The following is a 27,775-nucleotide window of genomic DNA, read 5'->3' on the forward strand; positions in this document are numbered from 1 at the left end:
GTGTGACACTAGGATAACCCAAGCGGGAAGAATTTGGACCAGTCTTATCCCTCACTGTGATCCTTCAATTCGCCTTCAGTTTCAATTTCTCCCAGTCGGTTTACTGCCGACAAAATTCTTTCACAATTAAGTGCTCACAGGACAACCCAACCAATCCAAACTTGCAGGCAATGCCAGACGTCCAGGGAACCCTGGCGCGGCTCGGGCCAGCCCTTACCCACGCGGAATCATTCCATTTATCGGCGACCAATCAGCCCGCCACACGCTCCCTCATCAGCCAATCCGAGCAAGTGCACGTTGTTCCGGCCACCTCCTCCCAGCCCCCGGGAGCTCCAAGGTTCGGGTCAGGGGGCGGGGCTGGGGGGCTCGGCCCGCCTGGCCCTGAGGCGCTGGGTGCCTTCCAGTTGGCTGCGACCAGCGGTGACTTACGTGTTGGCTGCTGTCGCCTGCGCCTCGGAGGGCCGGGAAGCTGAGCGGTGCTGCTGAGAGCGGTGTGAGGTGCTCGGTAGCGCGCCATAGCTGCTTCCACGTCCTTGCTTCACCTCAGGTAAAGGTAGGGAGAGCCACGGAGCCGCGGCAGGATTGGGGTGGCCTGTGGGGAGGGCGACTGTGGCGCCCGGTGCGTCCTGCCAGGTGCGTCTTCTGGACCTGCTCCAGACCATGGAACTAGGGAGCCCGCGGTGGACGTTGGGGATGGCGGGCCCCGGCGTCCGGGCGGGAGTGGACCTCGCAGATGAAAGAGAAAATTGAGCCCCAGGTGGGGGAAGGGGCGAGCTGGAAGGATCTTAGGGCTTGCAAATCGCCCCTGCACGCCGCTCACCTATTTAAGTACTTGGAATCCATTAGGCCTCAGTGTCCTCAGCTGTTAAATGGGAGCGGAGCGGTGGTAATCTCGCCTGATTTGGGGCAGTCGTGTTTGTTGGAGGGCACCGCGCCTCCTGGTTCTTAGGAGGTGCACAGACAGCGCAGGGGCAGCCGCGTCCCACCAGGCTTCGCGGAGGTGATGCCAATGACAAGAGACAAAGTTTTCCCAGGGCTTCCAAGGTCCCTGCTAAATGTATTAACTCATATAATTTCTCACCAAATTAGTGTCATTGTTTACTCTAATTTGCACTTAAAGATTACCTTAGATTTTTGGGTTCAGCAGCCAGGACAAAATTTGACAAATTCATGGTGGGCCCAGGTTTTTTATATGAAGTCTCTTCCAGCCTGTGATCAGCTTCCACCGTTTTACAAGATAGAGCTTTAGGCTCTGAAGTCAGACGCCTTGGGTTGGAATTCTGGCTCCGTCACTTGTGAGCTGTGTGATCTTGGACAAGTGACTCAACCCTCCTGTTGCTATTTTCCCTTTCTGTAAAACAGAGGCAATGATAGATGGACTCTTACTCTTGTGAGGATTACATAAAATATGGCCGGGCGCGGTGGCTCAAGCCTGTAATCCCAGCACTTTGGGAGGCCGAGGCGGGTGGATCACGAGGTCAGGAGATCGAGACTATCCTGGCTAACATGGTGAAACCCCGTCTCTACTAAAAATACAAAAAACTAGCCGGGCGTGGTGGCTGGCGCCTGTAGTCTCAGCTACTTGGGAGGCTGAGGCGGGAGAATGGCGTGAACCCGGGAGGCGGAGCTTGCAGTGAGCCGAGATCACGCCACTGCACTCCAGCCTGGGAGACACAGCGAGACTCCGTCTCAAACAAAAAAAAAAAAAAAAAAAAAAAATGCAATGTAAAGCAGCCAGGACTGAGCATGTAGTAAGTGATCAATAAATGTTAGCTATTGTTATATTTTAAAATCAAGTACAGAGCATTAGGTTTTTTTTAAATCAAGTATTAGAGCATTAGGGGTTTGAACAGTAAGTTGGATCATTATTCACGTTGTAGAAATATACTTCCATGTTGCGTTTCTTTAAATAGTGAGCTCCTGCCAGAGCCAGTCTCAAAAAATGAGAAACTGCTGTACTTGTCTGAGTTGGAAAACTTAACAATTCAACATTGATTGGAAATCAAGCATATGCTGAAATTTTTATGTTCGTTAACAAATATAATTTAATTTACAAAGCTTTGGTTTGTACGACATTGGGGAAAGTCCATGGCATGTTAAACTGAAGCTGTTCCTGGAAGTGAAAACCATATTAATCACGTAATGCAAGGTTAGACCGTTCTGATACCTGCATTTCTTTAACAAGTGAATTCTGACTTAGTCATACTACAAAAGTCCAACAGATTTTTATGGCATTCACTTTATATTAGAGGTTAAATGTTTTATTATGTTCCATATTTAAAATAGAACCTATGCCATCTCACTGTGACAGATAGTTTAAAGTAATTGGAGTTGGATTGGTCAAGACTATGGTGCTGATAGATGGCCTCAAGAAAAGTTTTAACTTGAGACAGCTGCCATCCCTATGATGGCAGCCACTGTCACCACTAGTGATCGCTTCAAAAACATGGACATAGAAAACATGAACAAAAAGATTAGTTTAAAGGAAGAACATGGAGGTGGACATTACTCAGCGTTTGGCCACGGGACTGACAAGAGTATTACATTCTGATAAGGTTAAGTGGTGCCTGTTCTCACTGACATGTAAATGTTAGAGTTGGATAATTTCTTGATATAAAGGTTGAGGTAAGGGAATAAAAGGCTGAATTAGTAAAAGGAAGTTCAGAATGGTATTTAAAACATTTTCCTGACATTCTCCACAGTTGGAGATTACAGGAGGGCAAATTAGGTGTTTTCCTCTCAATCAATTTCAGTACCCTGTTATATTAGGAGAGAGAGCCAAGACCTTGATAACCCAATATTCTCCCCCTAGCCCTCTTGGTTCTAGAATATATTAATATTTTGAGAGATGCGCAATTATGCCTGTTTACACAGAGGTAGCAATTTTAATGGCAACCATTATTTCATTATGGACTTAATCTTGATGAAAATAATCCATGCAAGACTTAACTGCCTGGTTAAATACTTTGCTGGACATATTTAATCAGAGAGAGAGAACTTTCTGATTTTGTACTTCTTTCTTTTCCTTTCCTACCTCCCACTGCATCACTCTTAAAAAGACTATTAATAGAATTTTTTAATGTTTTGGTTTTTGTTGTTATTTCTGTAAAAGCTTAACAGTAGAATAAGTCAACTTTGAGAGTAGAAAGTGGATTCCATCTGTTTCTGTAGTTCTAGGACCTGGTATATAATAGATGCTTGATAAATATTTAACAGTAGACCTCCTTGAGAAATTGTGTTTCATTATGGTAATGGAAGTTTTAGTTATTCAGAAGCTCTAGGACTTGTGTAAATGGGCATACTTTACATATCTTGAGGTCTTCCGTAAGTGAGAATAGTAGCTTATTGTCTATACATTTTTCCATTTTTTATTCACTGTGTTCCTACTGAATGCTAGACATAAGGAGAATAATATTGAAGAAGCCACATTTCCTGCCCCCCAAAGATTTTACAGTTAAATAGGAGAAGATAACAAGTGAGTAATTACAGTACAGAGTTGCTGTCAGAAAATATTGGAGGCAGAACTAACCCAGGTTCAGGGGAGTCCAGGAAAGATAAGTGGAAATGAAGTAATGAAAATATGCCACATTATAAAAGAACCTGTAAGCTATAGTAAGGAGCTGGAACTTTATACTGATCAGTATGAATGAATGATTACTAAGCCAGGTACCTTAAAGTTGCAGATTCTCATCTCTTCTAGGTAGCTTTCTAGGTAACTTTCTGTGCGCTGGATTTGCCCAATGATAATGTTTGCTTATGATAATAATAACTTTCCATTTCACCTTTGATTTCTATCAAAACCTTTGAATACTCTTATCTGCCAACCACAGGAACCCAGCAGGTGACCTTTGGGTTTGAAGAATATGTTTAATCATAGTAATCCCAGTAATAGATAAATTAAATCTCTTTTACAAGCCTTCTGCAAGAACTTCTGCTTGTTTATGGCATACTCTTGAATAAAGTCATTGTACTGGCTGTCAAGTTGACAGCCTCTTGAATGGAAATTGGGTACATTCTTGAATGAGAGACTTTTTGAATGAGCTCATCAACTTTTCTTCCGTGGATTGGATCTATACTTATTATATATTTTGCATCACTTATATAGGTCCTAAAAGGTATATTGAATTTTCTTTGTATACTTTCCCATGTTTCTACATAATTGTAGTATTTATAAATTTTAATGGCTTATATGCTCTAATTAGTGGTATTTAAATATTGGCTACAACCTTAATTTATTTCTGTCACTTTAATTTTTAGATCACTTAGTTCTGGTCCCTGGCTAGACAACAGAATAATTAGTGAGACTATTTTAAAGGACCTACATTTCTGAGGCCCATTCCAGAACAAAGCCACTGAATCAGACTAATTTGGCACTGGGCCCTAAAATGTAACACCTGAAAACAGCAACAATTAGTACAAAGTATAAAAAGGTGATTCTAATGCGTGCATCCGTAGTTGACAACTGCAGCCTTATTCCCATAGAGGGTGAGGCTTGAGCTTTCATTTAGATGTTTTCTTGACCTCCTTTCCAGCAATTTGATGGTTCTGTAATGGGCAACTTTACCCCTAAAACTCTTTTCTTCTTTAGCCTTTTACTGAAGATGGAAGGAGTAGAGATAGAATAGTGAAAAGTAGGAATTATGCTAAGAAATTGGTGCCCTGGCACCAAAAGAAGACAAAGACCAAGTAATTCTTGTTTTGAGGCAGTAACACATCAACAAAATAAGGGCCTACTATGTGCCAGGCAGTGTTCTAGGTGGTGGAGATGTAGCGATAAATAAGACAAGGACCTCTATGCTATTAGTTAGGAATGAGGTGGTCAAAGAGTAGAATCACACACCTATAAATAAGTTATTATATTGTCTGATAATGATAAGCACTATGAAGAAAATAAAGATGTTAATGGTAACTTCCAGAAGGCTTTATGAAGGATAGGAGGTTTAAACTGAAATTTACATTACATTGTTATCAGTGATGCTAAGATTTGGGATCTAGACCCCAAGTCACTGATAAGCTAGCCTGTTTGAGGGACAGAAAGAAAACCAGTAGGACTAGAACACTGTAGACAATGAGGTATGATGGTGTTAAAAGGAACCTATTCCTATTAAGGTCAATTCCAAGCCTTTTGACTTGAGAACTTGGGCTCAGTTGCCATTTTAATAGTAAATTGTTAAAATGAGGAAAACTGTGGCAAATTGAGGAAAGCCAGGGGAGGCAAGAGATTCCATTTAGGCTTGAAGCTTTAAGTAGGCTTCTGGATCTGGGATGTTTTGAGCTCATTGGAACAATGAGGACTGCAGGTAAATATCTGAGAGTTAACAACATACATATAAGAGAGATACAATCCCTTCCCCCTCCTCCTGACTTCCCTTTTACTTTTGTATATGAGTGATTTTAATTGTAAAAAGTATGTAATTCTCACCTCTGGCTATGGGTTATTCATCTTGGGAGCAATTGGAAAAAAACTATGCCCAGGTCCTACTCTCAGAGATTGTGATTAGTTGATTTGGGGTGAGGGTAGCTATCTTTTATAGCTCTGGTAGGTTATTATATTGTGAAGCCAGATTTGAGACCCACTGGTCTATTGCCTCAAACTGTGGTGTTTGCTGATGCTAATCTCGGTCTCCATAACAGAGAGAAGTAATGGAAGGCCTGTCTGATGTTGCTTCTTTTGCGACTAAACTTAAAAACACTCTCATCCAGTACCATAGCATTGAAGAAGATAAGTGGCGAGTTGCTAAGAAAACGGTAAATTAGTTCAATTACTTACATTTGGGGTATATCTTCTATCTAATGAATTGGTTGATGACTTCTAAAATTAAATGGAACGATATGGACAAAGACCATACTTTGGATGGATATGCAAGATAAATAATTGAGCTAATAAAGTTGATGGTCTAATGTCACACAAAGGAAGAAATATATCAGTAGTAATCCTATACTGCTTTCATTAGCTCTTTGGATATTAGACAGGAGAATAGGCTCATGGCAACTAGACCTAAAGAATAGCCTCTTAAGTCAGCAAATAAAATGTATCATTATCAATTTAAGAAAGTGTAGTACTTGATAGTTTGGAAGAATTTCATATACCAAAAAGCCTATGAAGGTAACTACTTAGTATTCCTTTTTACTAATATGACTTGCCCAAACTATTACATGGGTGGGTTGAATGTTGCTAGAACCAATTCTGGAACCCAGGACACTTCTAGTTAAGTGCTCTAGCTATTCTGATATTCAGAATTACTTGGGAAATGATGAGGAAAAAATGTAGGGACTAATTCATGGTAACACTATCATAATAAATGTGAATTGCTTAACTTTTTAAAAGTTATAAACAATTTCAGAATGAAATAGTGTTCCTAGTGTTAGAGTATGAATGTATCAGTAATGGTAAATAGATAAGATAGGACTAAGATAGTGCCATCATTGAATCTTACAGTGTTTGGATCTCATTAAATACTACTGAAAATATTTTTTGGAGGTCTGTAATTTAAGTACAATGTGAAGAACTTAAGGATACAGAAGCAATTCAAATACAAATCCTTTTATGGTGTAGATGACTTTTATGTATTCTGAAAATATACTGAAGTTTTATTTTAATGCAGAGACATTCTCTAGATTTATAAAATTATCAGTTTTATGTCTAGGGTTCCACCTATGTAATTATTACCATATAATGTTTTTATTTTTCTAGAAAGATGTAACTGTTTGGAGAAAACCCTCAGAAGAATTTAATGGATATCTGTGAGTACCTTTTTATAAATTTATGTAGCTCTTAAGACATTTCGAAACTTATATGCATTGTCACTAAGTAGTCATTGCTAGTAAGATTTAGCTTTTTAAGAGTTTTTTAACTTTTTTCTTTTTGAGACAGAGTCTCACTCTGTCACCCAGGCTGGAGTGCAGTGGCACAATCTCGGCTCACTGCAACCTCTGCCTCCTGGGTTCAAGCGATTCTCCTGCCTCAGCTTCCCAAGTAGTTGGGATTAAGGCACCTGCCACTGCACCTGGCTAACTTTTTTTGTGGTTTTTAGTAGAGATGGGGTTTCACCATCTTGGCCAGGCTGACTTGAACTCCTGACCTCGTGATCCACCCGCCTTGGCCTCCCAAAGTGCTTGAGCCACCGTGCCTGGCGATTTTTTTTAACTTTCTGGAAAGCAAATTGGGCTTATGAATTCAGAGCCTTAAAAATGTCCATGTCCTTTGTGGACTGAGTTGGTGGTGAGGAGGTCATAAATAATGATCTAAAATGGCTGCTAAAATCTGAATTTCTTAGCATTGTAAATATGACCCTTCTAAAATTCTACATTTACTCAGTGCTGTAGAACGTTTTATCCTAGGAACTTATCTTGAAGAATTTATCAGCAAGATAACAGTGATTTAAGTACTTGTTCTTCTATCACAGCATTATTTATAATATTAAAAATTATAAACCTGAATAATCAATAGTAGGAGATGATTCAGTATGAAATATCTGTGATAGAATATGATATAGCCTTTAAAAACCACATTTTTGAAGATTATTTAATAATATAAGAAAATAATATATTGTTTTTTAAAGCTTGTAGACACAATTGCCTTGCATACTTGGAGTAGAGTGTTCACATCCTTAAGACTCAGCCATTTTTCAAAATAAAACTGCTGGAGATTCTTAGTATATACAGGATGTTCTGAATTGTAATGTCAAAGATAGTATTTTCAGAAAGATGAATTTTATACTATTTATGGTGAGGACAGGGAAATTGGAGTTGGATTAAGCATTGTAAACAAGTATGGAAGTTAATTCTTTAAATTAGTAATTCCCAGTGAGGGTTGAAAGTGTCAAATGTGCCAAGGGAAGCTTTATGCTTGGAGATCTGAAAAGACTTCATAGAGAACTAATGTTTGAGCTAACACTTAAGGGAAGAATAAATATTTCTTAAGGAATGAAAGGGTTCTTGTTCTAGGCAGAAGGAATTGCATACCTACCACATAAACACATATGAGAAACACTGGTGGTTTTTTTTTCAGATTCTTAAAGGGATATATGATCAAAAGAGGTAGGACCTGATGTGTTGAGTTGGACACAAAGTGCTCTAACTGAGGCAGTAACATGGAAGTCAAAAAGGACAAATGAATGTGAAAGATTTATTGATAGCAATGGTGGCAACGATAACCAACATTTATTGAGAGCCAAATATTTTTCTAAGTACTTTACATTTAGGAAATCCTGATAAAAACGTAGTGACTGATTCATTCTGACTATGGAAAAATGGGATTAAGAGAAGAAGAAGAGCCATTGTTGAATCTAAGATTTTCTAATTTGACTAGATTAATTTGTATTACCTCCAACTATCCCAAGTTAAAGAATACAAGATGGGAGAGCAGATTTATGGTGAGGGAGATAATACAAGTTTGGCTTGAGTTATTATAAAATGATTAAATAGCTTCAAATGCTAAAAAAAAAAAAAAAAAAAAAAAGTACTGATAGAGCTGAAGGTAATTTCTTATTTCATCTCCTTTCTTTCATCCCCAGAGGTAACTGCTGTCCTGAAGTTATGTGTATTGTTCCTGTTTCATACTTTGACCACATATTTATATATATATAAAAGCATTATTTGGTGTGTTTTTTATATTCATGTATATGTGTTTGTATGTACATATTTAGTAATTTGCCTTTTTTTAATTAAATATTATGTTTTCAGGGTTTAGCCATATTGTTATATGTAAATCCATTATTTTCCCTCTATGTGAATATACCACAATGTTTTTATCTATGTTTGTAGCTTCACCTATTGATAGATTTTTAGGCTGTTGTCAATGTTTCTCTATAAAGTACAATGCTATAGTAAACCTCTTGGTATATATCTCTTTGTGCACACGTGTAATTTTCTTTGGGTCTTGGGGATGTATATCTTCCAACCTTACTAGATACTACCAACTTGCTCTCTAAAGTAGCAGTTTGAGGATTCTCATCCCCCTCCATTTACTACTTAACGAGTTTTTTTTTTTGTTTTTTTTTTTTTTGAGACGGAGTCTCGCTCTGTCGCCCAGGCTGGAGTGCAGTGGCCGGATCTCAGCTCACTGCAAGCTCCACCTCCCGGGTTTACGCCATTCTCCTGCCTCAGCCTCCGGAGTAGCTGGGACTACAGGCGCCCACCACCTCTCCCGGCTATTTTTTTGTATTTTTTAGTAGAGACGGGGTTTCACTGTGTTCGCCAGGATGGTCTTGATCTCCTGACCTCGTGATCCGCCCGTCTTGGCCTCCCAAAGTGCTGGGATTACAAGCTTGAGCCACCGCGCCCAGCCTACGAGCTTTTAATCTCTGTCAGTCTGAGGGGTTTTAATCAGATTGTTCTTGTTAGTATTTACTTGATTACTAGTGAAGTTGAAATCTTTTGTATACTTCTTGACATTTCAGGTCAATCTTACCATGTCCTTTGCCCATCGTTTCTTTGGATTTTTTTTTTCTCATTGGTTTATAGGAGTTACTCATATATCCTGCATAATCATTCCCTGTTTATATGTGTTACACTATCTTCTCTCAGTCTGTGGCTAGTTTTAAAAAATGACTTATATTTTCTTGTGTGGTATGCGTGTTTTTAATTTTAGTTGATCTTTTGTATTATTTGTGTTTTTCTGTGTTTTACATATTCAAGAAATCCCCCTGTACTCTGAGGTCACAAAAGTGGTCTCTTGTATATTTTTCTCAACATTTTAAAGTTTTTCATTTTATGTTTTTTTGTTGTTGTTGTTGTCGTTTTTATGAGACAGAGTCTCACTCTGTCACCGGGCTGGAGTGCAGTGGCTCAGTCTTGACTTACTGCAGCCTCTGACTCCCTGGTTCAAGCTATTCTCCTGCCTCAGCCTCCCGAGTAGCTAGGACTACAGGCACGCGCCACCAGGCCCAGCTAATTTTTGTATTTTTAGTAGATGGTCTCGATCTCCTGACCTCGTGATCTGCCCACCTCGGCATCCCAAAGTGCTGGGATTACAGGCATAAGCCACTGCACCTGGCCCATTTTACATGTTTTACACAGATATTTAATTTATCTGAAAATTATTATGAGTGGTGGAAATAGGAATCTAAGTTTTATTTTTTCCATAAGGATAACTATTGAATCTAGGCACACCATTTATGATTGCACATTTTTCCCGACTGATAAGTGATGCTGCCTTTGAAATATGTCAAGTTCTGACATATTTATGAATCAGTTCCTTGGTGTTCTGTTCTATTGGCCTATTTCTCTGTTCCTAATAAAAAGTTTTTAAAAGTCAGGGTAAAAATATTCATGTATTAATATGTCAGATGATAACTGAGGAAAGAATATAAAAATAAATGGAAAGCTTATGGCATTCTATAGACTGTTTTTGGCTATGCTATAGCATGAAGGAACTTGATTATTTTCATTATGACACATAGTGTAGCCTTCAGTTCTCTTACTAGATTTGAGGACAAAGGGTGCATGCTAATAAAAATAATTGGTAGAACATAACTTATCAGAAAAGTTATTGGAATTTATTCCCTTTAGAAAAAAAATAAAAACCTTTATTAATTTTTTTTTTTTTTTTTTTTTTTTTTGAGACGGAGTTTCGCTCTTGTTGCCCAGGCTGGAGTGCAGTGGCGCAATCTCGGCTCACCACTTTTGCCTCCCAGGTTCAAGCGATTCTCCTGCTCAGCCTCCCAAGTAGCTGGGATTACTGGCATGAGCCACCATGCCCGGCTAATTTTGTATTTTTAGTAGAGACTGGGTTTTTCCATGTTGGTCAGGCTGGTCTCAAACTCCTGACCTCAGATGATCTGCCCGCCTTGCCCTCCCAAAGTGCTGGGATTACAGGCATGAACCACCACGCCTGGACCACCCTTAATTAATTAATTTTTATTCTTTTTTTTTTGAGATGGAATCTCACTCCGTCGCCTAGGCTGGAGTGCAGTGGCATGATCTTGGCTCACTGCAACCTCCACCTCCAGGGTTCAAGGGATTCTCCTGCCTCAGCCTCCCAAGTAGCTGGGACTACAGGTGCATGCCACCATGCCTGGCTACTTTTTGTAATTTTACTAGAGACAGAATTTTGCCACGTTGGTCAGGCTGGTCTCAAACTCCTGACCTCAAGTGATCCACCTGCCTCAACCTCCCAGAATGCTGGGATTACAGACGTGAGCCACCCTACCCGGCCTAATTTTTATCCTTACTTTCAAAGTTAGCTGTCACTCTAAGGGTATGCTGAAATTTTTTATTGTAACAGCAATTAACTTAAACTTTTTTTCTCCAGCTACAAAGCCCAAGGTGTTATAGATGACCTTGTCAATAGTATAATAGACCATATACGCCCAGGGCCTTGTCGTTTGGATTGGGACAGCTTGATGACTTCTTTGGATATTCTGGAGAACTTTGAAGAGGTATCTATTTAGAAACATTACTTTAGACTGTGTGTATGCGCATGAGAGAGAGCGTGAGTGAGCCAGAGCATGTGAGCATGAGCATTTGTACACACTTATATTCATTGCTTTGAGAATAGCAGTCACAACAAAGATATCACAGGGGAGTCCCATGCTGCCTCTTGAAATGTTTGTGTTTCCTCATAGTAATTAATGAGTGTTAGACTGAGTTTGTTTTCCATGGTAGCTATACCCTTGCTGCTTAAAAGCATATTCAGCATCCTTAATTGTAAAACTTTAGTTAAGATTCTGAAAGCTAAAATTCTGAAAACACCACCATCATGTTTAGGTTTCTAGGTGAATATGTGCAGCTTTTCCATTAATACTAAGCCAACATCAATGACCAAAGATAAAAATGCCACCTTAAATATTCTAAAATTATGTAGCCAAAATGACCTGCTCTGTTTCTATTTGTATTAATTCATTGCTTAATGCTTGAATTTTTTTAATTAAAATGTTTGATGTTGTAGTCAGAAGTATTTGTGGATTTGATCTTAAAACTGAAACAGTCTACATTCCCTAGTTCCATGTGGAATGTTACATAGAATAAAAGACAACTGCATTTGATTAGAAATTTGGATACTGGATAACTTGCACCTCTGTATTTTGATTATGTATCTTCTTCATGGCCATCCAACAGCAGTGTGATTTAGAATAGAGATATAGACCTGTCAGAATCAGTGTAAGAATTATTATAATTATGAAACATTTTAAATAAAAGTTTCTTTCCAGAGATAAGTTTATGATATATGAAGCTATGTGTGTTTCCTATAGTAATAACACGTGTCTTACCTCTTCTTTTTCAGAATTGCTGTGTGATGCGTTACACTACTGCTGGTCAGCTTTGGAATATAATTTCCCCAAGAGAATTTGTTGATTTCTCCTACACTGTGGGCTATAAAGAAGGGCTTTTATCTTGTGGTAATAATCTCAATATGTTATGCTTTTTTTCAGTATGGTTTAAATATTTGTGTTTTCTAGGCTAGATGTTTCTTTCCTTGTGAGATATATTTTCAACTCTGACTCTGTAATCGCTAACATTTTTTTTGCAAATGCTAAACTCTAGGGAGTAAAATAACAATATCAAAAGGGTTTTGAAATCTTTCTGATAAGTTTTTGTTCCCAGTTACACAGTATCCTCTAGGTCAGAGGTAGCAAATGTGAACCACATGACTGCCTCTAAGAAAGGATTCTAGAAATGGATTTTCTTCTAAGCCACTCTCAGAAAACAGTTTCTTGGTCATATACATAGAAAAACTAGATTTGGTATGTCTTAGAATATTCTTCCTTCCTTGAGCTGTGTTGTATTTTTCAAGATTAAAAATACTGCCATTGGAAGGCTCCTGTTTTCTAAAACCTACCTATAGGTAAATTAATATTATTTTGTATATAGTATATACTTAAGTTAGCAGTTGTAAGTAAACATCTACTTGTTTATTCTTAAGTAACTAGTACCAAAGTATAATATGGTAGTCACTGTGGGGAATAGTTACGGTACCATGGATTCGATTATTGGCACCTCAAGGCCTGGGTACTACAGCCAGATTTGTAGCTTCCAAGGAGTACTAAGATGATATGATGTCATGTATTCTGAAGGGATTAAAAGTTTACCCATTACCTATCTGTCAACCCCTTGTCAGAATCCTCCTTGGTAAGTCTCTTCTTCATTCTGCCATGGTCACTTTGGGATTTAATTTTCATCTATATGGATAAGAATACATATTTAAAAAAGAATTCTGGTAATATTTTTAAATGAGAGTTTTATGTCAGTTATTGCTATTAATAGTGCTATTTTAAAAATTGTCTTATAGGAATAAGTCTTGACTGGGATGAAAAGAGACCAGAATTTGTTCGAGGATATAACCATCCCTGTGGTTGGTTTTGTGTTCCACTTAAGGACAACCCAAACCAGAGTCTTTTGACAGGATATATTCAGACAGATCTGCGTGGGATGATTCCTCAGTCTGCGGTAGATACAGCCATGGCAAGCACTTTAACCAACTTCTATGGTGATTTACGAAAAGCTTTATGATAGGCAAAATACATTCAAACTTGTAGTACTATGGATCAACTCTTTCTCTCAGCTACATGGCCTGTAAAAAATCATTGATTCCACTCTTCTGCATAGCCGGTAGAAAAATTTGAAATGTTTTTGGTTTGCTGGTACAATGTTTGGTTTTATTCCTAAAGTAAATAACTATCTAAGAGGGGGCATTTTCTTTTCTTTTTTTTTTTTTTTTTTTTTTAATTTTGAGACAGGATCTCACTCTGTTGCCCATGCTGGAAGGCAGTGGTATGATCACAGCTCACTGCAGCTTTGATCTGATCACTCAAGGGGTTAAAGGGGTTATTCTACCTCGGCCTCCTGAATAGCTGGCAATACAGGTGCACGCCACCATGCATGGCTAATTTTTGTTTAATTTTTTGTAGAGATGTGGTCACACTATGTTGCCCAGGCTGGTCTTGAACTCCTGGCCTCAAGCGATTCCCCACCTCAGCCTCCCAAAGTGTTGGGATTATAAGTGTGAGCCACTGTGCCTGGCCCCAATTTAAAATGTGGAATTTAGTTGATGTCCAAGACTTATCTTGGACTCTTAAAAGCATCAGTCTGTAACTAGAACAAATACATTCTTAGATTTATCCAAGTGCCTAGATATCATTTTATAATGATTAGAATTGAGTATTGTGGGTCCCCTAATTCTGTGGGTGCCTTAAATGAGAATTTCTAAATGATTTTCACATTCTAAATGACTTTGGGTTTTGAACTCTCCATCTAGTTTGCTTCTAAAATGAGAACTTGAGGCAATTCAGGTGTCCAGGCAAATCTTTGTATATATTTATCTTTTTGTGTACTTGCACACATCTCGAAATCCATTTCAGTGTTTAATGTTAGTTGTTTATGTGTTAGCATTCCTGTGTCTACTGTTTTGTTGTTGTTAATATGGGTAAAGTGAGCCCTGAAATACATGCTAAACAAGACATGAAATGCACAAAGGTATATAGTGTTTCAAGTACATGACAGTTTGATCTGTGTTTTACTTGATTATATTTTCTTGAGCGAAAAGAAAGAATAAATCATAGTTCTTCATACCCATTTTGACAAAGTGGAACAGTGAAGCTGTTTTTTGCTTTTGTTTTTATTTTTTGCCACTGGCGATGATAGATTTCAAAAAACAAAAGGTGGCAGCAGCATAATGTTCATGGTGAATTATCTCATAGTCTCTAGATTGGTCAAGATCTGACAGAAGGAATGCACAAAGGATTCTATATTCTTAATGGTTTATTAACTTACCAGTATCCTTTTCTAAATTGAAGGTACTTTTGAATTACTAGATTTCTGCTCCTTTTTTTTTTTTGTTCTGCAATAGTGAAAGAAAACTCAGTTTAGTTTCAGTTTCCATGGAAATTGGTAAATGTTAGTTTTGACTTCATCTATTTTTTTCATTTGTTTTTATTAGTATGGAGTAGGAAGTCTCATATTCTACTGTTCTATCTAGGATGGTGAAATTCCAAAGGTGCCTAACTTGAGTAAGGGATTTGTGACAAGATAGTATACATTACTATAAGGGCTATTATTTCCTGAAGTGGATGTCCCTAAAAGCAAGTAACTGCCCACTATCTCTACTCTAGCGCGCTCTTTGTCCTTATCAACATATACCTCCAATAAATAATTATATAATTTACTGTTAAACATGGACCCACTCTAGGTAAAATTACCCTCATGGAAACATTTTCAATGTAAGAATGATGAATTTAAAAATTATGTTTGAATCACCTAAAATGTATGTGCAGCTTCTAGATGGCCCCTTAGATCTGCTGGACTCTAGCTGTATACTTTAAAAAAACAAAAACAGCTTTATTGATATATAATTTACATATTATATAATTTACCCATTTTAAGTATCTAAGTCAGTGATTTTTAAAATACGTATGTAGAACTGTGCAGCCATCAACACAATCTGGATTTAGAACATTTCCATCATTCCAAAAGATTCCTTTTGTCTTTTTTGCAGACTCATACCTAACACAAATCTAAAGTTTATCACTGTTGCCAGGATAATGACAGCAGGTTTTGTTTGGTTTCATTTTGAAGAGTGGAGGTGTTCATGATTCTAAGCTCAGGAATCTTATGATCATGTATTAAATATGTTATCTCATACTATAATGATATAAAAGCTTAATGATGTGGGTTGGGATGGATATTAACATAAATAATTGAGTCTACTGCTTCTATAGCAATGCTGTAGGATAGAACAATAATGTAAGTGATATATTTAATTTAAAACTAGAAGCCATATTAAAACATTAAACAGCTGAAGTTAATTTTAATATTTTATTTAGCTCAATACATCCAAAATGTTATCATTTTAACATGCAATCAATATAAAGATTTACTATGATAGTTTGTATTGTTTCTTGTACTAATTTTTTGAAATCTGGTATGCATTTTACAAATTTGGGCAAGCCACATTTTAAGTGCTCATTAGCCACATGAGGCCAGTAGATACTGTGTTGAATGAATAGCACAGTCCTATAGCATATTTATTAATTTGTCTTGTAGTAAGATGAAATAGACAATAATATGGAATAATATCTTAAATGGAAATATTTTCTAGTCTCTAGAGCCTTCATTGCTTGATAAATAGGACATCTAAACTTTAGCTATAAATCGGTTGTCAATGAAATAAAATTATTGCCAGAAAATATTTTCCTTCAAAGATAAGTAATTTTCGATATGGCAGTTGGTAAAATGAAAGAATATAATCTGCTTTCTTGTTAAATGGTTGACTGTTTTCTGTAGCTGATAAGGTGGTATGTATTAGAAGCTTGTGTATGTAGGAAATATTTGGTGTAATACTGTTTTCAGTACGTAGTAGCTATTTTTTAAGGAAATTAGTTTCATACAAGAAAAAGATTGTTGTAAAAGTGATACTTTTGCATGAAATATTAGTTTGTGTTGATAACTCTTAGTTAACCCTTAAAGTTTGAAACAGTACTCAGAAAAAATAATGAGAATCTAGTATTCTGTAGTTAACTAATCTATAATATAAATTGCTAAAGTACTAGGGAGCTTGTAAATGTTAAAAATCTATTTCAGTGTTCTTTCAGGTTGGATATATTTGAAATTGTAGATTTCTGTCTGTAAAATATCTCCTAGTTAATGGAATTTTTTTCCGTCCCCTCCCTTCCCCCTCCTCTTCCTTTTTTAAACTAAGGGCATTTTATCAACAATCATGTTGAATTCAGTTAATATCTCAAGCTAAAAAACTATGTAATTGAAGTTGTATCTGGAGATTGGGAAACATTGGCCAATTTAAGCCCTTAATTGTCTATTGAGCTGTTAGGTCTGAGTAATTGCCTTTCATACAGATAAAAGCTTTACCTCTTTTCTCAAGAGTGTACTACCATCCTTAGAATCACTTGTTTAAATCCAGTTTATTTTAATTAAATGGAACTGTCGTGATGCCCACCCTGTAGAGAAATCAACAGAACCAGAGAAGCTAAGGGACTTGATCAGGTTTCCCTTAGAACCTGTGTTGTATCATTGCCTGCCTGGTGTATCTTCCATGTGTTTCTTATTCAACTTTCAGAAGTAGAGAAGGTTGGGACTTGAGTGTAGAAGAAACATCAGAATAATTTCAAAAAACAGGAAGTTGGAACTGTAATTTGTAAATTATTGTTTTACAGATTTTTACATGTATAAATATTAAAATTCATCTCTTGCAGTTCAATAAAAGCTATAGTATAGATTTTATTTTTAAGAAGTTTATATAATTCTTTTGTGAACCAATATGTAAAACTAGAATATTTATTAAACTAATATGTATTAGTATCGATAAAATATGTATTTATTTTTAAATTGGTATAAAAATAAAAATTTGTAGACACTCTTAAAATTGGTCATTGGTATTATCTTTGTAATTTAACATTAAGTACTATTTAGTTTCATATGCCTGAATTTAAAGTATGTCATTTAACTTCCTGAATTCTTACAAAAGGAAAATATAAACCTGGAAAATCAAGTTAACAACACACATGCTGATCTCTCCTGCCAGTGTCTCATATAATATTAGCTATTATACAATACTGCTGAATCTTTATTTGCTATTATGTATTCAGAACGAATAATGAATATATTCTGCCTTTGTAAATTATGGACAGGATTTATTGTACACATGTTGAGATAATTGTGTTACCTTGATTAGGAATTATGATATTTTGTTTGGAATTGAAAAAAACTAAAAGTGATTACAAGGACACCCACTATCTATGTTATAAGAAGGCAGCTAGGGATGCTGTGGGAAGTACGTCATAGAAAATACGACTATGAAGCAGGGAGTTATTTTCCTCATTTAATAAAACATCTGGTACTATGGTTTGAATATTTGTGTTCCCCTAAAATTCAGATGTTAAAATCCTAACCTCTAAGGTAATGGTTTTAAAAGCTTTGAGAGTTGATTAGGTAACCCTAATGAATGTGATTAGTACCTTTATAGAAGAGGCCCAAGTGTGATGCCTCTGTCCTTCTGCCATATGAGGACACAGCAAGAAGGCACCCTCTGTGAGGAAGCAGGCCCTCATAGATGCCAAACCTGCAGGACTGTTCTTGGACTTGTGCCAGAAATGTCAGAAATAAATTGTGATAAGCCACCCAGTTTATGGTATTTTATTACAGCAGCCTGAATGGTAGTGAGAGCACTGGACTAGGAGCTGGGCAACCCTGGTCTATTCCTTCCTCAGCCACTGTGACCTTAGGTAAGTCATTACCTCTCTTGGGCATAATAGCTCTCTTTAATAAACTGAGCTTATTGGATTAAATGATTACTAATATCCTCTTTTAACTCTAGTAATTTTATAATTTTACTCAACAAAAAATATGTGAGCACTCAGTATGAGTGCTATGCTCTGAAACTCAAAGTATAATTTGAGAGAATGAGAAAACACTCAAGGAGTGATTCAACTGCATATTTCAGGTGTAAGAAAAATGTCCATGGTGTTTCTTGAATTGTGGTAACATTTGAAATCACAAAATGCAAAGTTTTGGTGGGTTCTTAGATGATTTATTATCATATTGTACATGCAAACTGCTTTACATTTCCCAGCAGCAAGGTATAGGCTTCTTTGGGCATGTTCTGACATGTCTGAGTGAACTTACACAAAGTAACATTGGCCCTCAGGTCAAATTTCTACAATTAGTCTTCCAACACCCATTTTTTATAATGTCATGTACTCTTCAAGTTCCTGGAAAACACCCCCCAACCGCCCCCAAAATGTACATATTTAGTCATTGATTTGGGTTATCCAACCTGAATCCAAGAAGAAGCCACAGCTCTCACGTGGTCTGCCTCAGACTTTGGGCAGTTGAGACAGCCCATGACTGTTGTGTCCCATCTGTAGGAAGTAGAAACTCACTGGTCAGTCACCACCATTGAAGAACACTGTAGCTCTACAACAGTAAATGGGCATGATTTTGATGAATTCTCTACAAACATTTTCTGTATGTACATTTATGCCCAGGCCAAACTTAATATGTTTACCTAAAAATATTGTAATATATCTTTGTATTAAGTAGTCAATAGCACCATGTTGTCAGGTTTTAAAAATGAAGTGTTCACAGCTCCGTTTTCAGTGCTCTTCAATTAGAAGTTGGGAAGGTAGCCTATAATCTTGGTTATGCAAACTTAAAATATTTATACTTTGTCCTCCAAATCTTACATGCTCTTGTGTTTGGCTAAGGACTTGCAGCCTAAACTATTGGAGATTTAGGTTTCCTGTATGCAGTGCTGTTCCTTTAATCTAATCCTCTATGCTGCTATTGAGCTGCTTATATCCTTTTAGTCCAGAAAGATTTCAGCAACCCAGGAATAAAAATTTCTCCTTTAGGAAAGACTAGAAAACACATCCAGATAATGTCACATAAGCCTGAAAAGCCCAAGTAGGAAGTTTTCCTTTCTCAATGTCTGCTAACTTATGATTTCTGTAACCTCACAGTAATTCTACTTCTTAGCTTCTCTTCCATCATTCAAATGACAGTTAATCTCTGTCCCTATCTTCCTTCATTTTATTTGTCTTCAGGAATAATGCCACCATTCACTAATCACAGGCATTATCTGAAATAAAGAGGCAAGACAACTAAACATACACACACTTTTAGTTGATTCTAAATGTCTCCCAAAACATGTTTCTTGAAGATGGATGTAAAAATACTGCTTGCAATAAATGATATCAAAAGGAATTTACAAAAGAGTATGTAAAGGGACAAAAGGGAGAGACGAAAAAGGACTTGACAGGAGCAGCTTGATGTTTGGAGAAACAAGTTCTGATGGTTTTAAATTTTGTTGTCTGAGACTTAGCTTCCTACAGGTTCTCTTTTGAAATCTAAACTTTCAGGTAGAATTCAATCAGAAATCCTGGGGGATTGCCTATTCAGGTCAAATAACTGAAAAGGTTGAAAAAATGATGTCAGCAATAACCTTGATTTGGTCCTCCACTGGCAACATTTTAGGAAGTACATGATTTTTTGGAGTCACGAGACGTTTTTCAGAAATTGGAGTCTTGCAAAACTTGAAATTATCTATCATACTATCGTTTACTCTGTTTTGTCAGTGGGGACCTGGCCAATGCAGTTTTTCCTTTCAGTGACTGAGGCTTTGTGTTAACCTGGTGACTCCCAAAAATATCTTCGATGTGTTTGATGATTTTTATTTGGCTTAGAAGCACAGCAGATGAGCCAAGTATGTCAGGCTAGATGCTCTGAGGAAAGGCTGCACGTGTACCTACCCAGAATAAGAAAGAAGCAAGGAAGTATGTCTAATTCAATTTTGCACAAGATGAGATTCTGCTGCACACTGGCAACACTTCCCTGTGTATTTCAGCCTTTCACATTTAGTATTATTCCTTCACCTCTGCCTTTCATTTTTCCACTCTGTGATCAGGCCGGTTCTCAGCCAGATATGCCCCCTACTTATTCCCTACCTGCAAAGATTCACCCATCTTTCATATATAACCTGTGTTTCCATAAAGCTTTCCTTCATCATTCCTGGCAAAAGGGAGCTTTTTCCTCTTTCCATTCCTAGGGCTTATCCATTCCTTATTCCATTCCTAAATGTAGCATAGGTGGTATATGTACAGGTTTATCTGTAAGGTTGGCTTTTCTCTCCAACTACAAAGCTCACTCCTGGAGGATAGCATTGGATTTAATTCATCTTTGACTCCTCCATGGCATATAATAGTTTCTCAGTGCAAGTTTACTGGGAAAATGGTTCCTAGAGTGGGCTGCTCCTTGGGAAGCAGGAAATCACTTCCTTAAAGGTGTGGTTAGGATGTAGGCCTAATATGCCCTAAACTATGTTGTTTTGTTTCTGGGAGAAACATTAGCTATTGGCTTTAGTCTATTCATTTCTAAAGTATTTGTCCATCAATAAGTGTCTTCAAACTGAGCAATCAAGAAGATGGACAGGGGGGAATGTGGAATCCTAATCTATATTTTGTTATCTTTCCCCTCTCTCATTCCAGTAAAGTCTCTGCTACACATAACCATGAAGACTAGCAGATGATTCATATATTCTGAGTTCTACAGTGAGTATATCCTAGTGGCTATATTATATTATTGACTGCTGCAGTAGTTTAAAGAAAACAGTATGTTATTTAGAGATAATTTTAGGTACTCCTAATAAGTTGATATTGCATTTTCTCAATATTTCATTTGTGACCTTTTGGTTACAGATGTTGAAAGTCAAGTGGAAACACAAAGGTCATGAACACCTGTGTTTTTCTCCATATCTCGGTCACTAGCTTCCCTTAAGGTAGGTATTTTGGAATGATCAATTTCTCTGTGACAGAAATAGACCAAGACAAGGGCCCTTCTTGGATTTCTAAATATGTAAGGAAAGCAAAGGAAAGCATTTACTCCAGGCCCTCTCTTTTCAAAGAAATGAAATTTGTAACACTCAGGAAAGCGTGGGGATTAGAAAGTGGCTTTCTTACATAAAAGAGCTGACTGTTTGCGTATTCCCTGAGCTATTGATGAGAAAGTCGTTGTCATATAATGCCACAAAATAAAACATATTTCCTAAAATGATTAATGAAAATTCAACTGATAGAAATTACTTCCGAATATTATGAGAGATTCAGAACCAAAGTGATCTTCTCATTTCTTAGCTTAGTAAGTAACAGCTGTAGATTGACTTAAATGTGAGCAAATGCCAGTGAAAGACGTCATTTACATAATTTTAAATGTAAGGATCAAATTTCTAAAACATGCTCAAAGTGCTAGAAATCTTTTTAATTCCACTCTCAACCAACTCAGTTCATACTCTAAATTTCTTTTTTTCAGGAGTGATTCAATTTTGAGTTTTTAGTTCTGTAGGAAAATTTCACTAAGTTGTATCTCCAGCACAATTACTGTTGTGAGAGCATCTGCAACATAAAACAAGATTTTCCTAACTTCCTAAGAAGCAAATGGGAATACAAACCTTAAGCTAAGGAGGAAAAAAAAATTGGAATATAGGAATCTGTATTCCTGCAGGTCACCAAAAAGGCATTGGGGTGCCATGAAAACCCAGGGTCATTGTTTTACTATAAGGGGCCAGATAAACATTTTAGGCTTTGTGGTTCATATGGCCTCTGTTGAAAGTACTCAACTCTGCCTTGGCAACATAAAAGCAGCCACAAACAATATGTACATAAATGAGCATGCCTGTGTTCCAATAAAAATGGAGCTTTGGTAGATTTGCTCTGTGAATCATAGGTTGCTTAAGTTCTGAAAACTGTTTTTTGGAAATTCGAGTTCAGTTCTTGGGGAATTATGTGGAAATTACTCTTTAAAAAAATACGCACATAAGTTTTAATGTGTGTATCTCAAAGACGAGAGAGAAAATGAATGACATTCAAACAAGTAAGAGCATAAATAACTAATTTGTTTACTAATAATCCCTTTTACTGATACCTTTAGTTTATTGGGCGTAAGAAATTACTGAAACCCCAACTCAGCTGTACCCACTCACTAAACTCACATTTAAAAATGTTGAAGGAAACACAGCAACATCTGTTGGACATGGAATGGACTAGTATTACAATGTTTAGGCCTAACTACTTAATAAATGGACATGTTACAACATTCTTTTGGCTTATAGAGGACTTCTAAAATATTACTGAGACTTACGGGTAACATAAACAGAAAAACAATCATAAATTATGAATATGCTATTTGTTCTCTATACTGTTGCATATTAACTGTATTGTAGGCATATCAAATAGGTCAGGTTAAAAGGAGGCAGTATGAGACGATAGTGTTCAATTTATAATCATATATATAAAAAATGTATATATATATATATTTTTTTTTTTGGATGGAGTTTCACTCTTGTTGCCCAGGCTGTAGTGCAGTGGTGCAATTTTGGCTCACTGCAACCTCTGCCTCCTGGCTTCAAGAGATTCTCCTGCCTCAGCCTCCTGAGTAGCTGAGGTTACAGGCGCGTGCCACCACGTCCAGCTAATTTTTGTATTAGGGGTTTCACCACGTTGGCCAGACTGGTCTCAAACTCCTGACCTCAGGTGATCCGCCCACCTCGGCCTCTCAAAGTGTTGGGATTACAGGCGTGAGCCATTATGCCCAGCCTATAGTTATACTTAATTGTACCTTTACAAAACAGATGAACTGCTCTACATCTATCAAGGAAAGGACAAACTTAGTAAATTTTTATCATTCACAAACTGTCAGAGTTGAGAGAGAGCTTAGGGAAAACACTAGCTTTCAAAAATTGGAATATAAAGTCTTGTATTTAAGTAGACTGAAATCTTTTAAATTGAAAATAAAGATTAATCAGAGTGAAAATTAAATGTCATTTTTGACACAGTGAATCACAAGCAAAGATTAAATGTGTATATTCTATATCCATGTGTTTTCCAGGTCAGTCTTCAAAATGAGCTGAAAACAACTGTTTAGAATAGTGTAATTTTGCAGTCTTAGCATTGCTGTTTAGAGTTTCAAACAAAATTCTGGGCCACAAATACCCTGCATTTCTCCAGTCTGGGATGCTCCTGTCAGGGCTTTAGAGGACAAGCCTGATGGCCATAGGGATGGAACAAAACACTGATCTGGGATAAGGCATAGCAAACCAAGACAGGAAAGGAGCAACCCATTGGTGGAATCTCATTTTTCCATTATTGACCAATGACAATATACCAATATTCAAATTGTATCACTTTCAATCAGAGGATGAGAAGAGGTTTTCTCCCACTTGGCTCATTTGAGCTCAACCAGGTCAATGCCTGGAGTCTTCTCTAGAGCAATATCTGATTCCTTTAAAGGAGAGTAAGATGGTTCACTTTCTCGGCAAGGCTTCTATTTTGCCCTGGTGGACCTCTGATCCAGATGACAGGGAACAGACCGAGTTCTTGAAGTTAATATCACACAATCCAATTGTCTTGAGTACATCACAGAGCATTTATGAAAGTTGGAATTTTAAATAACCAAACATAAATTAATCAAGTTTGTTATTGCTCTCCAAGATAAGTATAGAAATGGCTAAGTTCTATGAGCTGAGATTATATTATTTGATCTCAGGTAATATCCACAAGGAGTAATAATGACAAAACTTGCTCTTAATATATTGGTCAAAATACAGAAAGAGGAAATGCTGAACTTGGTTACTGTGGGTGGCTGGCTGATTTCTCTCCAGTGGTCTCGCTCTTTTTTTTTTTGCCAAGGAGCCAAAAATTCACCCTGAGTGTGTCAGGGGAATAAAAGCACTTTGGAAAATTTTATAGGAAATTATTGAGTACATTTCTGTTTATCATGTGGTTATGAATATTATAATACCAATAATGAAATAACATGTACATTTCTTTTTTAATGCAGACACACATAACATCTAACCATTAAACAGTGTTCAACCAGTAAATGCTCAACTACTAGCAATGACCCTGATCAGGAACACATCAGTGATGAACATAAGGAAATTAGAATATGGACTAATAGGCAGGAATTATAAGGAAATTACAAATCCTTTTACATAGGTTACTGTCTGGAAATTTTGCACCATCTAAAGTAAATCTAGACAAGACTGAATACTTTGCAATGACAAATAAGTGACATAATGGCACTATGATTGACTCTGCTATGTATATTTGTTAATTATACATTGAGTCAACCTTCATCAAGAAAATGCTACTGCTGATTCACTTTGTTGGCCTTTTAAAAAAAAAAATTTGCTTTGCAAAAACAATTCTAAAACAAAATAAATGACTTACTAAGTTTATCCTTTGCCTTTTCTGGCATTTACTTTTCTTTTTCCAACTTGAAATACAACCAGCTGCTTCTGTGCAATAAAAACTGATTTATGAAACACAATGGCTCTCTCCAAATCTTCAGCCTGTAGGCAACCCACTATCAGGTACCATGCATGTGAAACAGGACACAGGGATTGCTAAACATTCCGAATTACAAAATATGTTTAAAATACTATGAAATTGAAGTCACAGTAAAAATTGTTCCTTTCTTTTTAAGTCTTCCACTAAAAATGACTATAGAACCTTGAGGATTATTCTAAAATCAGTATGTAAAAAATTTTCAAAAGTCTTGTGTTAAATCCATGCGTAATGGCAGTGTTGATTAAACCCTTCTAAGGAAATCTAAAAATGCCAGCTAATGGTCATATTCCCATTTTGAGGATAACTGGCATGATATCACCATCATTACGCAATCTTCATCATGCAGATTTCGGATGGTTCAGTAGATTTCCAGAAAGACATATTGCCTGTGATACAAGGATGGCATGCAGCTTAATCCAGGCCTCAAAATCGGATTCTATGTGCAGTCCTTCCTGAATGAAGACACATGGTTGGCTGACAGTAGATTTTGGTAAGCAAGAATACTATTGGCATCATGGCAGTACTCAGGAGACTCTAGGCTGTAGTCAAGACTCCAGGGCCCATCAGGAATCAGAGGGATTAGTCAGGAGATAATTTAGTAATGCCCAGGAAAGTGTTGTTCTTTGAAGTCATGTTAGGAATCATTTCCCCTCTGAAGCACATGAATGGGCAGGAGTGGTCAATAAGCTTTTACTCAGTGTGTAACATTTCTGAAACACTTTCTTTTTGGCCTCCCACCAGCTCCTCAATGTGAAAACAGGCCACTTAAATCTAAGCATAGAACTTCAAGTGTCACTTTGCTTAAAATAAAAAGTATCTAGACCAGTGCTGTCTAATATGGTAGCCACTAGCCACATGTGACTATTGAGCACTTGATGTACCAAAGGCCTAACATACACTCCTGGTTTTGAAAACAGTATAAAAATAAAGAATTCAAAATATCTCATTAAATTTTAATATTACCTATATATTGACAGAATAATTTGGATGAATTGGATTAAAAATACTATAATTTCATCTATTTTTCTTAAAATGTGACTAATAGAAAATCTTAAATGACATGTGCTTGCATTATATTTATATTTATATAATGCACTTGTGGACAGTTAAGTTCTACAACCATATTATTCTAATTTTTACCTATTTATGTGTTCTGGGACAAGTGAAATTAGTTTGAGAAAAAATACTGGATTCCAATTAGACTTTGTTAATGGGGGAAATAATTCAAGACTGTCCTTCATAGTTAAAAGAAAAAAACAACAAAACCTAGTTTATGCTATGTATCTGAACTTATCTCAAAATAAAAACCGATAATGTAACTTGATAATTGTTAGCTCTAAAATGCAAAATGTAATTTATTTTTTGCTGAAATTTTAATTATTTTGCTTTGTGACTATATTGCCAATTAGGAGTGATGTAATGAAGTATTTTGTTAAATTAAATCTCTGTCTACTATTATTTAGCTAAGTAATCTTTGAAATAGACAATCACTCCATTTTAACAAGCAATATAAACATTGACTGTTCTTTCAAAAATGTTAACATAAATATCTTAACTTAGGATGTATATATATGAAATCTTTGAATAATTTGACTGAAATGACCAACGTTTTTGAAAGTTTGACTTGTTTCCTACTGAAACAACGAAATTAGTCACTATATAGTCATTATCAGAATCTAATCTCTAACATGAGTCAAAATTTAAAACTCCCATTGATTTTTTAGAAATGTAGTTTATAGGTTTAAAAAGATAGAGGGAATTATCCTCAACTCTTGAGTACTGATGTCGAGGAGTGGTAATATGCGCTCATTTAAATGAGTAAATTCTAAGATACACATTGGCCAAGGTATTTGCAATGTTGTTTCTATAGTTCACAGGGCCAACGAATGCAGTCAGCCCTACCGTAGTGTGGGAATAATGTAACAACTGCCCTTGGAACAGTATGGGGGTGAGCAGGGAGGAATGATGTGTTCTGATCTTTCAGCTAAGTGCCACTTTCTAACAAGACCCCCTTCCCTCTCTTTGCTCTTCCAATACATACGTGTGTGTGTGTTCAGTCTCGTGGTAAAAAGTACAACAGGAAATTGATCCTCTTAAATGGAAATCTTAATGCTTAATAAAGAAGGCATTCTTAAAGGTTAAAAACAGTGAGCCCCTTATAATGGACAACATGGGAATTCTGAGACGGAATAATTAAACGAGGAAGGAAGGACAGAGGGAATAAGAAAAGTGCTCTCTACTAGATAGTACAAATAAAACAAAACAAAAAATAATCTTCTGAGCCCAGATGATGTGCCTCTTCAGGGCTCCGTATCAGTGACCTGTTAAGATTCTTAAACTATGAAAGATAAGAAGTCCTACCTTGTTTCCTTCCCATGAGAATAGTAGTAGAGGGAGATTTGTGATTGAAAAGAAGAAAGTCAACTGAGGTCCAACAGCCTCTACAACCTGGAGCTTTAATTTCATTGTCTAATTTAATAGTTTTGAGGGAGAGCCAACATAATTTAAGATCTCTTTTTTTAATAAGGAATTTTATGTGATAGCCATTTTTTATTGTCTTTAATTTGGTCTCTGAAAATAATTATTTTTTTAAAATGAATTCTTTTTAAAATTAACCCACCAAAAATAGACACATAATTAATCTGATAAAATATTCATTTCAACTCAAACTAGAAATAAATTGGAGATACTTAGTGCAATTTCTATAAGGGGAAAGTGTTTCTATGAAAGTCAAGGAGAAATTATATTTATTCTGGGAAAAATCATAATAAAATACTAGGTCTAATGTTCCAGCTTTTTAAGAGACTGATTTGAAATCAGTATTTTTCTTTATTTTTGTTTTTGTTTGTTTTTTAAGGTAAATAAATTGCATTGTGCTAAATTTCTTGGCAGGCACATTCTCAATACTACATTGTAAAATGTGGGTACTTTCATTCCAAATATGAGAAAAAGACATACTAGCTTTTCATAAAGAATTTTAG

At 36.5% G+C, this 27,775-nt stretch overlaps 1 protein-coding gene across 2 annotated transcripts; it reads left to right on the forward strand.

Annotated features, from left to right (window-relative positions):
• The first annotated feature begins 413 nt into the window (after window positions 1–413).
• LOC105471124 (StAR related lipid transfer domain containing 4) lies at window positions 414–27,011 on the forward strand. 2 transcript variants are annotated; one of them, XM_011723488.3, is made up of 6 exons: window positions 414–547; window positions 5,635–5,748; window positions 6,695–6,744; window positions 11,255–11,381; window positions 12,227–12,341; window positions 13,232–27,011. In XM_011723488.3, the coding sequence occupies exons 2-6, from the start codon at window positions 5,644–5,646 to the stop codon at window positions 13,450–13,452; spliced, it is 618 nt and encodes a 205-aa protein (XP_011721790.1). In that variant the 5' UTR covers window positions 414–547; window positions 5,635–5,643; the 3' UTR covers window positions 13,453–27,011. The 2 variants fall into 2 exon arrangements, with proteins under 2 accessions (XP_011721790.1, XP_011721791.1); XM_011723489.2 differs by having other exon boundaries at window positions 470–553.
• Window positions 27,012–27,775: the final 764 nt, after the last annotated feature.

The sequence above is a fragment of the Macaca nemestrina genome, chromosome 6 (assembly GCF_043159975.1).
Source record: "Macaca nemestrina isolate mMacNem1 chromosome 6, mMacNem.hap1, whole genome shotgun sequence".
Taxonomy (NCBI): Eukaryota; Metazoa; Chordata; class Mammalia; order Primates; family Cercopithecidae; genus Macaca; species Macaca nemestrina.

What these genes read in the sequence shown, in the direction of transcription:
- LOC105471124 (XM_011723488.3), top strand. Translation starts at nt 5,644, where the DNA reads ATGGAAGGCCTGTCTGATGTTGCTTCTTTTGCGACTAAACTTAAAAAC. An exon ending in TTCTGGAGAACTTTGAAGAG is followed by an intron (nt 11,382 to 12,226) that starts GTATCTATTTAG and finishes CTTCTTTTTCAG; the next exon opens with AATTGCTGTGTGATGCGTTA. An exon ending in AGAAGGGCTTTTATCTTGTG is followed by an intron (nt 12,342 to 13,231) that starts GTAATAATCTCA and finishes ATTGTCTTATAG; the next exon opens with GAATAAGTCTTGACTGGGAT.